General features: G+C 40.7%; 1 protein-coding gene across 6 annotated transcripts in view; it reads left to right on the forward strand.

Moving 5' to 3' along the window:
- The window catches only part of TECRL (trans-2,3-enoyl-CoA reductase like), a 75,213-nt gene that overhangs the window by 8,222 nt on the left and 48,546 nt on the right, over nt 1-18,445 (forward strand). For all 6 annotated transcript variants that reach the window (XM_074823316.1, XM_074823315.1, XM_074823319.1 and 3 more), the window contains exon 2: nt 6,613-6,664. In XM_074823316.1, coding sequence (XP_074679417.1) covers nt 6,613-6,664 — 52 coding nt within the window. The remainder of the gene's footprint in view (nt 1-6,612; nt 6,665-18,445) is intronic.

An 18,445-nucleotide genomic window follows, 5' to 3' on the forward strand; every position in this document is an offset into this window, starting at 1 on the left:
TGTTAGCAGTCTGCATAGGCATAAACCTCTACAGCCATTTGATAGAAAAAGGAAGACAAATTCAGAGAGATTTCACAACTAAGCTATATGCTTAATCTGTGCTAGGACCTGCTACCAAATTCCAAACAAAACCATAAACATCACTTTCTTCCTGAGAAGAATTGGTCAAAATTAGGAGGTTTTTGATGTTTTGGGTTTGTTTGGGTTTTTTTTAGTGCATATCCCAAATGTTTTCTTTGGAAATTACAGTGAAAAAAAAAAAATGAGTCTTGAATGTTTGATGAGGTAGAACTTGGGAAAGATTATATTACAAATTAATTTTGGAATATTTCAATCTGTTCTAACACAATAAATATTTCACTTTGAGTGCAGTTTATTTTACAATTCAATAGTGCATTTATTTGAATATTATTTCCTATTGGGTTATTCTCCATGTCATGAGAGCCATGTGTTATATTATTTTACACTATCATGATTGATGTGTCATAAAATAATGCAAAAGTAATGAAAGTTCCATACCAGCGAGAAATAAAAAGATATTAAAATAACACAATAAAATGAATTTTCAGCATGTTCCTGAAGCAGGATTTTCTAAAAAAAATTTTCTATTTCATTTTTAAAATTTGAAGTCAATACAAATTTACACATCCAGAGTTTTGCCAGAACAATTCTATTTCCCTGGTAGAAAAGTGTTGTGACAGAGCGTTCCTGACTGGTTCTGCTGTTAAGCTCTCAAGGTGAATACATCAACCTTACTCAGTTCCCTTCAACAAAAGGTCAGAATGCATGGAGGCATACCAATTCTAGTCAGATCTGCTCACAAACAGGTGGATGTGGTGAATTCTGTAAACTGAGGGATGGCCTGCATGCCTTCTGTCTGCTAATGGATTGCATTCTCTTTACTTTCACTCATCTTTAGCAGAGGGAGAAAAAGTTCTTTCTGGTGTTTGACACTTTTTCAGAAAATTTCATGCAAAGGGAGAGGATTTTTTTTTTTAATAAATACCCTGCTAGCAGTACAAAACCATAACATATTTAGAGACAAACCTGGCTAGTGTAAATTGACATGACTGCACCTGGCAAGCATGTGGTTATGTATATTCTTAGATAATTTGACCCATAGTCACTGGAAATATTATTCAATTGGATTATTTCATATGCCAAAATTCATGGGACCACATAACAATCTAGGAGATTGCTAAGTGATACAGTCCTCTACTCAGGTATATGGGAACTGATGGGCTAAAACCATAGTTCTGGATATCTCCAGTTTCTCAGAATAATGGCCTGACATCAGAGCTAGCTGTTTGGTAGGCAGTTCACTGCAGTCTACCCAGTAAAATATTCGATTCTATATATAAAGCTTTTGTGTAGTTGCTGACAACACTTGTCTATATGTAGTTACTTCTATGTCATTTTCACGGAGAGCTCATCTATTTATATCTCTTTGGACATGACCAGCACATTGGTTCACTGAGCTAACAAGAGAGCAGTGTTGGACACACTGAGGGAGGTTACAGTAAAACAGTACCCAATTTTTAATGCTGTCTTTGAAAATTAATGATAAGAAAAAGTGATCTAGAAGCCAAATTCACAAAACATGGAGATCAATTAGAACAGGTGTTTTCCTGATTAACCTTCTGTGAAATGCTGCTGATTTCTAATAATACAGTGTGGTCCCAAAGTCAGGACAGGGTGCAAAAGCAGTAATGATGAAGTATTTATTGAGTGCTGAATTTGGAAATTACCTGGCTTTCCCATTAGTTGTTCATCTGTTACGGGGTCAAATCTTCAGCTACAATAAGCTGATGTCACCCTTTTGAACAAATTTACCCTGGCTGAAGATGGGGCCCTCTCTGGTTAATGAGCAGCTGGAGCAGCAGAATTTCTGAATTTTTGCAATTATGGAAAATGACTGTTGGAAAGTAGGTGACTCAGCAAGGCAGCCGTACTGACATGTCACAAAGAGAAAAAATATTCAAAGGGAAATGTTGAATGAAAGATCACTTATTTGCTAAGATTCTATTATTCAAATTCTTATTGATATTCTTCTAACCTCTAACCCCTAAAATAATTCTTTAGTGCAAGAACTGTGTGATGCAATTACATACAGATCACCAGATTTGTTATAATTCCTTGACTTATAAATGTGAAAGAGGTATGAAAGTGGATAACTATCTGATTAGCTTGCACTCACAAAAGGCAGTATTAAGTTCCCATATTATCTTCCACTCACTGCTCTTCCTTGAGTCATAGCCTAAGTTACTAATACAGCGTTTTAAATCTTAAAAAGAAATGTGATGCTTTGTGCATAGCTCCATAAAGGAAGGATAGAACTGGAATGGATGACCCAGAAGGTTCTTTCATTCTTGAACTCCTAAAAAATGAAAAGTTGCCTCAAATGGAAAAGTAAAATTATTTTTGCTCTGAAGGTACAAGAAAAAGAGGGTTTGAGGTTCTAAAATCATCCTTTTCTGAATGAAAAGTGTAATGAATGCAACCCACACCTGTAAAATCTGCATTTCTTCATAACATTTTTTTGTGAAGAAAAGTAGTCTTGAACCTTACACATGACAGCAACTTACTGGGAAGTTAACTATATTTAAAATCTGGTGTTAGACTACAAGTTATGAAGTTGGAGGGAAAACTGGCTTGACCATCAGGCACAGAAGATATGTGCCAAGTAAGGGGTGTTTTTACAATGAGATCTGTCTTATTTTAAATAAACTAAGGGTGGTCTTTCACTCTGTTTTCCCTTTGTGTATTTGAAAAGTGCTGAAATAGAGGAAAAAGAAGCTTATAATGCTTTCAGAAATAATTTAAAGAATAAAAGGAGAGTAAGACTAATAATTACAGTGAAATGTTCCAGGGTGCTTTATTCAGTTAGCACAAAGGGTAATGAGAGCAGGTGCTGTTCCAGTCCTTACAATTCTTTAGCTCGTATTGATGTACAATGAAAAGAACAAAAGATAATTAATGGTCTACGAAGAGGACACTCTTAGTAGTAAGCTGGTGTCTCAGCATCCATCTTCACATTGATCAATATTAGAAACTATAACTTCACCAGTTGTTTTATGAGGTCTTTAAAAAAAAGGACACAGAATTATCAAGATCATAAAAAAATGTTTTTCATTCTTTTGTGGATATAGCCTTTTTATTCTGCCTGGGAAAGGACACTGCAATTCCTCTATGTCATAGCCCATTCTGAAGAGGAAGGTATTTGTGATTTTTTTCAACTTGCGATCTGTGTAGTTTGTCTCAAGTGGAAGAGTCCTTCTCTAAGCCAGCTGGCCTATAAAACAAATGTCTTCCTCCCCTCCTGGCTGGGTGTGTGCTCCAGGCCTTCCCTGGGCACTTGCAGCCCGTACAGCGTGGTGCCACGCAGAGCTGCCAGACTGCGACTAACCAACCAAGCACATGCTCTGCCTGGACCTGAGCTGGCAGGATTTAAACCAGCTCTAGCCTAAAGCAGCTTGGACGTACTCAGGCACAGCAGCGCTCTTGCTAATGAGCTCTGCGTCTCTCATAGGTGTCGTGCAGAGCACAGTCCCCTCCAGCTGCAGCTATGCAGTTCAAGCACCAGCTTTGGAGGTAGGGGAGGTGGTGTGTGATGGTTCACATCACACCACATGCATATGCTCACTGGCTCCTCTGCTGCATCAGGCCATTGTAAGCACAGATCCTGGCAGGCACTTTGTAACTTTGAAAGACCTAAGGCATGTGAATGGGTCTACAGGTAGACCTAAAACATGAGCTTATACTAATTTTTTGATAGCTAAAGTTAGGTGATATGAATCCTGTGGCTAGCAGAGCAGGATCTGGAGGGGAGAAAGCACTGAAAGCCTCAGGTTGAAAAATGGGAGAGGGATTTAAAGGCAGAGTTGCTAAAAGGGGCTGGACAAGAAATTTTGCACTTATTGAAAGCAGTGCTGCCCTGAAGTCATCACATATTCGGGAGTGCAGGAGATGGAGACTGTGGGCTCTGTTTTGAGCTAACACTACTCTGTAAGCATACTAAGCTTAACAGTCTCTCAGCTTCGCTTGACTCAATCAGATGATCAGCTCTTCAGAGCATGGGTTCGCCCTGGCTATTCTCTCCCAGAATCCAGCATAGTGAGATGCAGATCTCCTGTAGGGATGCAGGCCCTGCAATAATGCAGTTTATACTGTATTTAGAAAGCCAGATCATCCTCCATCACATTGGAGAAGATCATCCCTGCCCTTGAGCTACCAATGCCAGCTCTGAAACCCTGCACACCTGCCCTGTGCTAAGACACGTGACAGATTTTGGTTGCAGTCTTGTGTGCTGTATGGTTGTTGCCAGCTAACAGCACTTGCATCCATATCTGATGGATTTGGGGCTCCAGACCTCACAGGTGTGAGAAAGCTATTTCAGATATTTTTAGGGGTTTTGAAAACATAAAAAGCCCCTATCTACCATATTCAAGTCCACATTACAAGAAAAGGCACATGTAGACTATGGGAGATGTGCTGTTCTACTGGTTGTTGCATGGAATGGCTTAAATGCAATGAATACAGATAAAGTTTTCTTTCCTTTCTAAACTCTTAAAGATAAGATGGCCTCTTCTATTGTTCCCTGTCGCTAGGAAAAAAAGGGATCCAGCTGTCATCAGGAACTCCAAGAGCAATGTCCCTTTTCTGGCCCAGTACTGTTCAACATAGCTTGGATGCAACACGGATCTTGGTGATGTTGGGAAGGGGGAAATGGAACAGCCTTGGTTTCAAGGAGCCCAGCCCTTGATTTCGGTGGAGTTGGCATCACTTAGCAGGTGCAACAGAGAGACAAATCAGGGTTTAAGAAGAGGTTCACTTAAAGCAGTTTCTGCAATAAGGACTTTTCCAATGCCCGGTAAAACACTCTGTAACTGTGGAAGAGAAAGAATTCTCATCTAAACTCAAAGAAAAAGCTAGGGAAAATTTTGAACTTTGCATACCATTTAGCGCAGGTATCATTTTACAGGTTTAGATCATTGAAATCTCTATTGAGCTCTCTGCCTGTTCATATTGTGACTGAAAACAAGTTGGTTACTCCTAAGCACTAATGGCATGTATATTGTATATTTGCATAGGGCATCAAATTGTATAAGAGCAAAACTTTTCTTTCTGTACTGATTTGTTGCTTGAGTCAGCAATTTTATTTTCTTACATCAGTATTTCTCCAAACTCAGTCTTTTCAGCAAAACAACCTATGTTAAGGTGCTGACTGGTCTCTACTAGCAGAATTTATGTTCTTCTCTATTTTTTTGCATGGATATTGTCACAATTCACTAATATCGCTAATAAATAAGATATAAATATCACTAACCATATTTGGAAGAAGTGCGACTACAGTCTAAAGATGATGCCAAGATCCAAGCAAGCTTCAGTAAGTTCATTAATGCTGAAGTGTATGAGTTCTAACTAATGCAATGAAATAGGTATCGGATTGCCCAGCAAGCCCCATAGAAATCCTTAGGTGAGAAGAGACAGACAAGTTGCTGCAGAGCAAAAGTGTTGGATTCCTGTGTCTGCCAAGGAGACTGTCAGGAAACTGCTGCATTCTGGTTAGACTGAGGGAAGCTAGAGAGATGGGGTGAACCAGGGGATGAGTGCCCAGACAGGGAAAATGGTGCCATGGCTGTTTGTCTACCTCAACCCAAAGAAATTCTGCTGCTCCTAAAGCTTTTGCTGTATGTCACCACCACTTCATACTGGTATTAGCCAATGCTGTGCAGGTGCCCAAAGTCTCCAGGGAAGGTGGTTTTCTGCACTTCTGCTGTCTGACTGCAGCGATGAGGTCTCCAAAGCAGATCCCCATAGCTAAGACGTAGTTCAATTTACTTCTCAGTCTCTGTACTTAAATGAACAATATAGAATATTAAATCAGTGTCAACTGCAAACGGATGGTCTTGTTAAGACCAGATCCTTACCTCTTGCCACCTCAATCTCAGTCTCAACATACTACTTCCTGAACTGTTCCATTGCCTTTCCTTGTAAATGCAAGGAACTTCTAAGTCTTTCCCTCTAGTAAATTCTGTGTTTCTCAGATACTTTGTACAAAGTGTATGAAGAAATCAATATACATAACAAAATAGAGCCTAAAAGGCCTCCAGGCTGCCATCTAACACTGTGACTCCTGAATTGCTTCAGTGCACATGAACAATAACATGCAGAAGCAAACTCATTTCAGGCAGAAAGGACAGAACCTGCCACCTTTGCTACAGGCCCCTCAGGAAAACCCTTTCATGTCTCTAAGGGACATGCCCCAGTATGCTTGAACCTAACTTTAAAGCTAATGCTTCATGTTGTCCCACTGGTTTGATCTTGGGGGCACTTACTGCCTCAGGCAGGACCAGCAGCTTTCCCTCTTGACCCTTGTAATCTTACCCTTCCATTAGCCAAGCAAAAGTGGTCCAGGCAAGTGTAAACCAAATGTGGACAATCTTTAATAGTGTATCAACATGTGAGAGCAAATTTGCTGATTTGCTTCGTTATTGCCTAAGGAACTTGCAGACAAATTGAATCATCTCTTCATTAGAGGGTGGGGAGAAGAGATCCCAGAGTGAACAAGACAGAAAAATTAATCTGCATACATTTTGTATTCTTTTCCAGGTACCTCCATCATCTACCCTTCTTGATGTGAAACACAAATTTCATAAAGCATGTAAGTACTATGGCTAGCAGTCTAGAGGCATGGTTAGAGGCCTTTCAGCTTGGAGAAATTGTTAAATTTATTTTTCATGAAATCTTGCACAAAACCTGAGACTGGCTTGACAGCTCCAGTGCTAAGTAAGAGCAGTGTTTGGATTAAGTTTCTACTGTAGCTATCACACGTGTGAGAGGCTGGAAGGAGGGGACTGCATAATTTATCATTGCCAGCCCATGAGAGTCAATACTTTTCTGTCCTCTTTTTAACATTACACAGTATCAATTCAAGACCACAACTGCATTTGCCCTCCCAGTGTTATATTAGATAAACTTTGAAAACATTAGACTGCTTCAAGCTGGCCATAAACAGACTGTGTAGGCCAAACAACTACTGTAGTGAGGAACTTGAGCACAGAGTGATTAAATGACCTATCTGGGATCATGCAGGCAATCTGACAGACTTCTCAATTGACTCAACCATGTCCAGTTCCTTAATGGTCAGGGCAACCTTCCTTTCTTCTAGTAGCACTTTTTCATATCCATGAGGAGGGGAGAAAATAGTGGGGCAGAGGGTATTTTTTGCACGTACAGTCTGCGGATATGGACCTTGTACATGAGAAGACATGAGAGCAATCATACTCTAAAATCCCTCTTTTCTTCCTGCCAGAGAACAGAGCAGTTTTGCTAGATGCTTCCCTTCTTCCTCCTCCTAGCCACATGCCTCCAGCCCTTACTAGAGGGAGGTGGTTGGAAAGGTGGGAGAAAGAGCAAAGAAAGTAGCCAAGCACCAAAGTTTGATGGCATTTACCTTTATCCACTGAATTGCTGGTCAGGATTTTGAGGAGTGGGGCCAAATGTACCTGAAACCTACAGGATGTATATGTGTGTAAAGTGTTCCTTGAGTTCTGAAATGCTAAAATACTGCTGTATCTGTGTTTGTAGAGGTCCTAACAGTGCCACCCTTGCTTCTAGACTGAGAAACGTTTCTCCCACTCCTGCCTGTGGGAAGTAAGGTGCTACTTGTGATGAGGACTTCTAACCTTGAGTGTCACCCACATTTGAGATGTGTAGGTCTATGCAAGGCATGTTAACTTAAACTGGATTTCTTAGAACTGCAGAGGTATTTAGCTGAACAGAAAAAGGTGCAACGAGAATTGATAGTTGGAAGTGAAGGCCAGAAAAACTCAGATTAGGAATGAGGTGTTTGGTTCCAAGAGAATGTTTTACTATTGGAATAAGCATCTTAGGTGATGGGCTTTCATTACTTTTAGAAAAAAGGGTGTATTCAACTAAAGGCTAGATGCCTTTTGCAGAACAAAAGTTTAGTCAGACACTAATACTCTGAGTTCAGAGTAGGGTAAGTAGAAGAAATATTATGCTTCTCCTCTGTCCTTAGAATTTTATAAAACACTAAAGCTGAAGGTTTCTGCAGTTGCACTAACATTCAATTGATGAAGCAAAAAGATGTTGACCTGACTGCTCTAAAACTACTTGTTTTCACTCCCTGTAAGGGCTTGTAGAATGCAAAATGGTAGAAGTTCAAAAACCCTGCAGCTAAATATGAAAAGATGGAGTGCATAATTTTTAATATTTCAATCAGTATCCCATCAGTTTGTGAAATGCAGTGCATTTCTGCCTAGACTCTCTTAAATCAGTTGAAACTGGATTTATATTGATGCAGCTTAAATCAGTTGAAGATCACTGGCATAGAGGTTTTATGCCAGTTTAATAAGGTTTATAATGGATTTGGGCAAAAATGATGCAAGTCTGTGTATAAGCCATTTTAATGGTGCCTGTTTTCATATTTAGAGGTATCTTACTCCTCAAATACTCCCAGTGATGTAAGTGAAGCTAAGTGTAAAAGAAGACAGTAAGCAATAAAAAAAAGCATGATACAAATTGTGAACCGAAACACTGACAGTACAGCATTCTACAGCACATGGAAGGCCTGACATGTGGCTTCAATGCTTTTTCAGTTCTCAGTTTTTTACATCAATTCCTCCCACTCCCAGGAGCACACCATATCAATGTCCTGTGTCCTTTCTTCCCATTCCAGCTCATTGCTTTGATCTCTTTTCCAGTTTGGCCTGGATTTTGTTGTCTCATGAGGTTCCCCCTTCCTCCTCCTTTGCCACTTGCAAAGAACAAATCTTCACTTTTTTTTTTTTTTTGTTCATATAGTTTGGAGGATGACAGCTAATAGAATACAGTTCTTTTAGGCAAGAGCTGAGAAGCAGTTGAAGCTGATCCGCGGATGCCTTTGGTTAGCGTGCTATTTTGTACTAGCTCATGCATTCATTTCTGTCATTTCATGTGTGCCAGACTCACATGTTCCCCTATAATCTCTTGCTAAAACACACTCCTACGCACACCCCCTTACAGTCTCCCTGTCTTCATACATTCTCCTTTGATCACCCATGCAATTAAGCTTTCTCCCCAGCTGGTATCTTGTCAGCCCTTCAGTGAGAGGAACCCCTGTGCAGCAATTTCACAAGCATCATCTCTGTCACTGATCAGTTTTCACTGCCTGATTCAAGAAAGGAGGAAAAAGAGTGAATTCTAAATTGCAGCACAGGAGGCTATTAATCATTAAAATAAAAGAAATGGGATGCAAGTGACACATAACATGTTACTGCTAAGTAGTTTCTAAGTCAGTCAAACATTAGTTTGGATTTGTGCGTATAGAAAAGGCAGAATGTATGGACTTAGAAGTCCAGGAACAAATATGGAAATACTCCTCAGCCCTCACTTCAGCAAAACTGTCTCTACTGAAGTAACCCCAGCAAAGCCTAACCCTATGCTTTCTGCGGTGCTGAGTTCAGCTGGGCAATCGCAGTTTTATCACTGGAGATTTGGGGATGTGTGAGCTCTTAGTGGAGAATAATCATTTAAGACAAATTGCCACTTCCATGGGAATTCAAAGGCTTTCTCCAGACCTGGTTGCTGTAGCCACTACCCCTGGCAGGGACTGGCAGCACCAACCAGGGTCAGTACTGAACAGCAGTTTCCCTGCTGCAGCTTTACAGCCATCGGCTCTACAGGGGCTTTCTGTAACAGATGTTAGATCCAGGCTGTCATGCTTAACAGCAAACATCACACCTGCCCACCATGAATCTGTCTAATCCTTTTTAAACCTACTTACAGTTTTGACCTCAGCAAAATCCTCTGGGAAGGAGTTCCACAATATCAGTACGTTGTGGACAAATGTCTACACTTCTACTGCTTGATATTTTCTGCCTGAAATTGACTGGCAGCTGAGTGCCTGGGTGTTACTGACCATCACACTGTATTATCTAAGGTATGGTCAAAGAAGTCTCAATCAAATTGGTGCTATGCACTAGGTGGCTTTACTACTATTTTCTTCATTCCTTTGGCTAGCTGGCAGAGGTGTAACCAAGCCAAAACCTAAGTGTATAAGACAGAAGCCTCTTGTCCCATTTTCTCAATTGCTCATAATGAGTTAGGTACCTGGCGTTTTCTTTATCTATAAAGATTATGTTTTCAGTGGAGAAAGAAATACCTTGTAGGCTAAACTTCACAAGCTCTTGTCCTTGGCAATAACTCTTCACCTTTAATTTATTTTTATCTTTGCAAAATGTATTGGACTGATGGGGGAGGAAATCTTACAGATAGAAAATGAAAAACTGTAATAATGATGCTAATTCAAGTATCACATAACTAAAATAAAATACCTCTAGAACAGGTAATATAGTGGAGTCAGTGATCGTTAAATATTTTCAAGGTTAGTGCACAAAAGTTGCTGAAAAAGCTCTTGAGAGAAGAGGAAGAATAGAAAGGAGAGGGGGAAATAAGATCTCAGCAATACTGTAACAAACTCATGGATGCAACCTCTTGCACAAGGAGGTAGCACAACTAGAGCTACTCTTTGAAGTCAGAAGAGTGAGCTTGGGGAGGCCAGCAATTGCCCTCTAGGCAGAAGGAGCAGACAGGGAAGGGAAGGGCAGATGGGAGGAAGCCTGGAGATGAGTGAAAGGAAAAGGGAAGTTGAAGAGAGAACAGAAAATACCATGTGTAAAGTGTCCAGGTCTGCAGAGGGGAATGAGGTGCTTAGGAACATTATAAGCTGCCAGCTGTCCCAATAAAATACTAACTCCTAATCCTTCAGCTCCAAAATTGCAGGCCCCTCCATCTAAGCTAACAGATGTTACCTAAGGCATTTGAAATAAGCAATGTCAATGAAAGTAAATCATTAAGAAAGAAATTGTCAGTAGATGGCACTCAAGAATAAACAGCATCATTTCTGGACACTATGAAAGTCTAGAAGTCTGCTATACGATCTTACAACTCCTTCTTACAGGTATTTCTATGGCGACCCTAAGAGCTATGTTCCCTGGAAAATCACTGAGATATTTTCTATTGCTTTCCTCTAGAGAAAGGACGAGGAGAAAGACAGTGCAATTTCTTCTTCATGGTGGGGACCGATTTTTCTTTTAGCCTCCTCCTTACAGGCTGTAGGGCAGTGTGTTAGGATGCATTCATCTGCCAGGTTTTACCTACTGCTCTCATCCTGCATGTTCCCCATAAGCCATAGCAGAACAGGCAACCCCTTCGATTCATCACCCTGCAGACCACCTGGTCACAGAGTACCCCATCTGACTCCCTGTACAAAAGCAAGACCAGGGGCTCCTGTGCAGGCCCTTCCAACACACCATTTCGCCTAGTCAAAAGCTCCCACTGACTTCCAAGTGCCTTGAATAAGATCTTTATCGCCTAATGCAAGGGGATACCTTACCATCTCAGAAGACAAACATAAGCAGAAGTACCATATCACACAATTCTCTTTCAGCTGCATGGAAGGCCTTTGCATATTCTACCTACTTCCCTTTTCAGAATGACCTGTTACTGCCTCCAGCTCGCTTCTCTCCCCAGTTGCCTGTCAGCAGTGCTCAGTTCATCCAGTGCTGAGCAGCTGGAAGGAGAGCAGCATTTTGAAACCAACAGGTTCTTGTTTGCCCAAAACCCTGAAGCAGATCTTCAAAACACAGAACAGTGGAAGCCATGTTGGCCTGGTGAAGAGCAAAAAGAAGAATCTCACATTGCTTAGAAATCACAAGGCAAGCCTTGTGAGAGGAGCTTAAGACACCAGGTACTAAAACTAATCCTTTAGTGGAGGAGGTCCTCTTTGTTTTCTCCTTTGCAAAATGTCTGCTAACAACGCTCTCAATCTGCAACTTTCCTGTTTCTAATGACATCTGAGAACTAGTAGCATGTTTCTAAGAGCAAGGGCTTAAGGAATAACTCCATATTTTGCCAGGCCTGTTAAAACACAAGAGTTGGATACAGAGCTGTTGCTGGAAGGATGACTGTTCTTACTGCATCACGTAATTCCCTTCTAGAGGCTGGCTGCGATGTTAAACTGCAAGGCTCAGAGATGTGAGAAAGGATGCTGTGGGGATTAGTCATTAAGAGCAGTACCAGGGAGAATGGTGACTGCTAAGCCAGTGACTTGCCTACCGGCTCTGTATAATCAGGGCTGTCTGATAACACAGTCTTGCTGAGAACCTGCAGTTCCTCTGATTTCTCCACACTGTCTATTACAGCTGGATTCTTAGGTTAAAGAAAGTTAATGAAATCTGTCAATTTTGATGCCTGAGAGACTCATGTGCCCAATGAATACACCTGCTGGGGACTGAGAGAAGCTGAATTATGCTATTTATGGCTCTCCCAAGCTGACTTCATAGTCTTGGCCTGTCAATCAACCAGGAGCCCTTCATGTGTCTCACACACTGAAGAGACCCAAATAAGTAGTATCTAGGGCATAGAGTGGAATCTTTCTTCTGTCCTATATTAGGAGATCAGGCTTTGAAAATGCCAAAATTTTTGAGAGGGCCATAATCTGATCCTGCCATGAGTCTCCTTGAGCTGGATGCATTCACCGGACAGAAAGGCAGCTACAAAGTCTCTGGCTTTTAACAAATCCTAAACTCCTTCCTCCCCATTTTTATTCTAAGTAGTTCAAGCTAGCCCAGAGTAACAACTCGAATCCATATATGACTGGGTTTGCAAAGGGACGGGCAACATCCTGCTGTGCAGGCTGTCTTGACTGCAGAGCTCATAGGCCCAGCGTTATGTCCCCAGCACAGACTTGCAGAGTGCATCGGGTTGGCAGTCACATCCAACTATTGTTTTCAATAAATTTTCCCCTCTCTGCATTCATAACAACTCAATTGGAAATTAACAATGAAGGCGAATCACTAGGGACGGGCAGTTATTGCAAATGGGCACTAAGAAGTACAGTGATTTCATCTGGGTAAATTGCTCATTCATCTGTGTTGACTTTGTAAATGAAAATGACTAGATTAGGAGGAAATATGATATTTATTTCTTCTTATATTTATAATTTATTTTTCATTTGTCTTAGTCACAATGCAGATAGCAGTAGAAGACTAGTTTATGATAAATTTCAGTATCCCTCAAATGACACAATTCTAAGCTCTTTTTACTTCTCTATGCCTGTCAGCACAACTCAGTTTATTAGAAACTCCTTGAATTTCTTGTTACTGCCACAGAGAGGCTTGTATATACTTAAATTCTTTACTTTTTGTTTTGCAAGGCTAAGCACAAAGTAAGCAACAGCTCCTGCCACAAAATTCAAACCAGTTGCTACCATCTTCCTCCGCAGCTCACAATCAGAGATCTAATCCCTCAGTAAATTGCTTCCTGCCTCTGTGGCGCGTGCATGTCAGAACAGAGACCTAAATTCTTGCCTTGGCATGCTGCTTTAGCCACGAGGCCAGCCTGTCTGGTAGGCTTCATTTCTGATCTGCACAGGAAGAAGTATCAGAAGTATGACCTTCTCTCAGTTTATTTGTGGCATATCTGTGCAAATCTCTCATACAAAATACAAGAGTCTATCTGCTGGCACAGATTTGTGTAACTTAAGTTTATGACTTAGCTGTCAAAATAATTGACGCACACCTGTGAAAGCTGGGAATACTTTATCTTCTTTTGTAATAGCCAGTCAGGAAATGAGAATGGCGTCATTGACCTAGCAGTTAAAAGAAAGAAGCAGCCAAACTGAGTTAGCCTCTTGATTTTCATCTTCAGAGTGACTAAAAATTTACCTTAAACTCCAAAATCTCTCTTTCTTTCCCCCCACATTCTGTGTTGGAATTACAGAAAACCAATTCTGGCCAGTTTTCGAAAGGGACAGACAACGCATGGAGTGCTCCAGCTGAAATCGCAGTGGTGTAGCCATCGGGTAGTGCTCCAGAAGGTGCTGTGCACTTTGCAGACACTATTTTGCATCCTGAGCTGTGGTCATAACCCTCCCATTTGAGCCCTGACTTGTGTGTCTTTTCTTGACACTGCTAAAGCCCAGAACTTGCATTTGCACATTTCTAGCTGGGGTGCTGATGTTTGACTTCTTGCTCCCGACTTAATAATGAGAGCAAGCATCAGACTAGGCACCTGCAGTTCACTTTTGCTGAGCACTTGAATGTCATTAAAAGATATTAAATCAGCCTGAAAAGCATCTGATCTGATATCCCTGGAATTTTGCTTTCTGAAATGTACATGTGGTTACAAAGAATATTTTCCTTATGTACTGAATTAAGAAACTGTGGTTGAGGTTTGGCTCACCCAGCTGGTTTAGAAGCAGTGCACTTAGTAGCATAGAATCTTAATCAAGACTTTTAGGGTCAGATTTTTAAAGGATTTTGGTCTTCTAAAGATAGCAATAAAAGCCAGAGTGCCAGCTGGGATTTTTTTAGTCTCCTGATTTACATGGAAATGAATATGATGTTTAAGACTTAGGTCTTTAAGACTGGATTCAAAACCAATGGGAGTCATGCTATTGACTGGGGTGAGTTGTGTGCTAGATACTTTCTCTCAAGCTTCATTTTCTCATCTATAAAATAAGAATAATTAACCTGCCTTTCATCCACCTTGGAATCTTTTGTCTGTTTTGGCTGTGATCCCGTAAGAAACATTTGGGACAAAGAATGACTTAAATATATGCCTAATGACCTATTGAACCAGATGAAGTAAGGTGTCTAAAACACAAAAGCCAGGCTATCCATTAAATGCTTATAGAAGTAAGATGACCTTCAGAGAAACCAGCAATATTTAAACCAGCAATGGAAAAAGTGAAGATCAACTCAAAAAATTTAACAAAAATTCACATTATTTCTCTTTTTTTGGCAGCTGTTGCATCTGATGTTATTGCATTTCATTAGCAGGATTACAGATACCATTTCAGATGACTAACATAATAAAAGAAAAGGCAGCTAATCTACCGAGATGTAGCTTGAAGCAGAACTGGCCTTCTCTGCTCTCTGGGATATTGTTCCCAGCTGAGATTTACAGGGCTCTAACAATGCATCACAAATGACATCCTATGTAAACAATCCGAGAACAAATGTGAGATGGTATTTAAATGCCTCATTAAGAAAAGGAAATTTCATAGCTAGAGTCTTTGCTTTTCTTGCCTTTGCAGTAGATTTAATTGACAGATCTAGATGAGAAACAACAAAATTTGTTTACCAGTATTGCCTATTATTAGTTACAATGTGTCTTATATCAGTGCCTATGGCTCAACTGAGAAAAGGACAGTGCCAGGCCCTTTGGAAGTAATCCAGGCCCTGCAGAATGTCTGCTCTCAGGTAAAATGAAGAATTAAAGCTTACTGAACTGTTATTAGAAGATGCCAAAGTAGTTTTGGTTTTTAAACAGCTCCTACATCAATTTAAACTCAGGTATTACAGTTTTTGTCTGAATAACAGATGGACTTCCAGTGTGAACCTGGGGTTCGCCACCAGATTCATGTGGGCTCAATGTTCATTCAAGGAACTCAAGATACTAAAAGCCCCAGTGGGTCTTAATGACTGTGAAAATAGTCTCATGTCCAGATGCCTGAAGATTACAGCAGGGTCAAGATTACTTCACGCCTTTAAATATGCTCTGCATCTATATCAGGTTTTTCATAGGGGTCCCTGTGCTTTTGGACGCCAGTGTTGGGCAGACGGCTTTACAGAAAGTTCCAACAGTTTCTCTTATGAGGAGCTGCATGGAATGGGTCTGCATGAAATGTCCCAGGGACTGCTTGTGAAAGAGAGCCAACAGGCACTGGATAACAGAAGAGGAAGGAAGCTACCTCCTTCTTGGAACACTCTGGGAAAGCATGAGAAAAAAATGACAAGGCCCATGGTGTCACCTCTGCTAGACAAGTTAGAGAAGAGACAGCAGCTTCAGCCGCTAAGTTCAGACTTTCCCCCAGGTCTTCTCTGTGTCATGGCTTCTCTGGCTATGCTTCTGCTGCCCCCAGCTTTCGCAGGGCCAAGAGAAGGTGTGCCATAACAAGTAGCTGCAATTCTGGGGGTAGGGTCAGGTGAGCAGGACAAGAGCAAGTGAGGCCATTCAGACCTGAATGTGAAGGATGTCACCCTGTGATGGTGACTTGTTTTGCATTTGTTTACATGCTCTCTCTCTCATATTTGTAGCCTGTTTATTTATTTTCCTGTTTGGGCATGGGGGGAAAGAAACCCAAAGAACAAACAAAACAAGAAATCTTTCAAATAAAACTTGATTTTTGCCACTGTTTCAAGTTAATGAAAGCAATGCATCAAAGACAAGAAGCTGAACAAATGGTTCACAATAAAAATAATGTAGAAGAGGGGAGTTTTGCCTCTTTCTAAATTGTCCCCAAATTGCAATGTTATTGAATAGATTTGCTGTTGGAAATGATTCACCATACTGGATCTGCAGCTCATTCACAAGCTGTGCTGATGTAAAATGTGGGCTGACCTTGCCCACCGTCTGGCTCTCATTGCTACTAATGGATGCCAGGTGCCATTGTGCATCTACCTCTCTATTCCAGTCTAGCATTTCATTTTTTCCAGTCCCTCGACCATGCTCTACTAACTGACATTATATTGAAACTAATTCCTATCCCCACCAATTAGTCTCAAAGTTTTCAATGAAGGACCCAAACACCTCATCTCATATCTGGGGAAACAGGGACATAGGCACCTCTCGATCCCTCACAAGACTCTGGAAAGAGAAGCCAGTCTCTGAGGCCACCTGGTGTTTCACCTACTACCTTCCCTTTCTCGTTATTTTAATCTCTTCTTTGAACATTTGAAAACAAGCAAACACATACACAAATAGATGGGTCCTCTGAAAGTGTGGAAAGCTTAGCAGTGTCTAGCTAAGAGCGGATGGGGACTTCTCTGGAATATGCTCATCTTTAGGAAAGCAATACAGTTCTTCCTGGAGATAACCCTGGTATCCGTTAGGTAAGAGCAGTGGTTGCTGTATTCCCATGTAGAAAGCTGACAACACATCATTTAACTTGACCATTGCTAAGGACTGTCTTAATTTACACTGAGATGACTGTGTGGCAGCACCTTTGTTGGAGGAACATTTCCAATCCCTAAAAAAAATGACACTGTTCTTGAGGCTTTGAAGATCTGTCATAAACTTTCCATTTTGAACAAAGTAGCTGTGTGAGTCCAAACACACTGGAGTCATTACTGGCCTGATGCCTTGATATGAGGCAAGCTTTGAATGTGGCAAAGTGTAGCCACATTTCCTGTGTGATCCAACCAAGATTTATCACATAAAAGTACAGGCATTGAGCCCAGGGGAAAGGTGGGTGTTCCTGTATATACTTTGCTCCATTTTGGTTTTAGATAAACTTTTTAATTATTTAGCATATACCTTGGAAAGTCTTAACTTTTTCTTCACCTCTTTTGTTGTTCCTGTTGTGATGACATGTACTGGATGTGGGTCTAAGGCTGCAATCTAGACACTAGCCTGTTTTCAATGCACACTTACATTTTGACTTTTTGGGTAATATGGCTCATACTTTCGATTTCCCATCAAAATGAATATAGGAGGCACTATGTTTTGCAATCAAGATTTCCAGCTCAGAAAGCTAAGTCATGCCTAGCATCAGTTAACGAGACTGGATTTTCTTCTTAATGCAGGCAAACCTAACTTCATAGCCTCCCAACCAGAAGTTACCAAAACTTCAGACAAAGAAAAGAAAGTTTATAGTCTAAATTATTCCATAAATGTGGCTAGAAAGAACATATGGAGGTAGAAAAGATAAAAAGAACTGTACATGGAAAATCAGAGGATGAAAAAGAACCAGTAAACCAGTCACCAAACATAAGACTAGGATTTTTTTTCTGGGTTTGAAATACACAACCTCACTTTCTCCATAAACAACTCTGAATTCTGAAACAAAAGGTGTGTTTCTACAGCATCAAAAATATTTTTGAAAACTTTCAACTAATTCTGCCTGCAAATAAAAAGGCCAGCTCCAAAAATTGTTCCTGCATGGCACAGAAATAGACCAAACAGAAGGTTATGCCAGTGGTTTATTTGCTTTGAACAACGTATGTTGCTCTGGTTTAAACACATACTAACGGGAAGGCAGTAATTTTTATATTCTGCATTAGAGTGCAAGTTCAGAGTTCACAAACAGTCTAGATGAGTTGTGACTATAACATTTACAGAGGAAAATCAGCAGAGGTGTTCAAAGGCTGTTAAGTGTTTCCCATATAGATGGGGATGAAATGTCATCCCTCAAGTATGAGAATGAACATACTTACCAAGCAATATCACCATAATCAAGTCCCTCATGGGCCGTATCTGTATAACTGTGGAAAAGCAGTTTGCTGCTCAGTTTTAAGCATGTTACACTTCTTTCTACATGACTGCCTCATGCAGTTTGCTGCTCAGTTTTAAGCATGTTACACTTCTTTCTACATGACTGCCTCATGGTTGACAGGCAGACAGCCTGCCTGGGCTCATGTCCTGCTGGGAGAAC

This window comes from Strix aluco, chromosome 4, assembly GCF_031877795.1.
Source record: "Strix aluco isolate bStrAlu1 chromosome 4, bStrAlu1.hap1, whole genome shotgun sequence".
NCBI classification, from domain to species: Eukaryota; Metazoa; Chordata; class Aves; order Strigiformes; family Strigidae; genus Strix; species Strix aluco.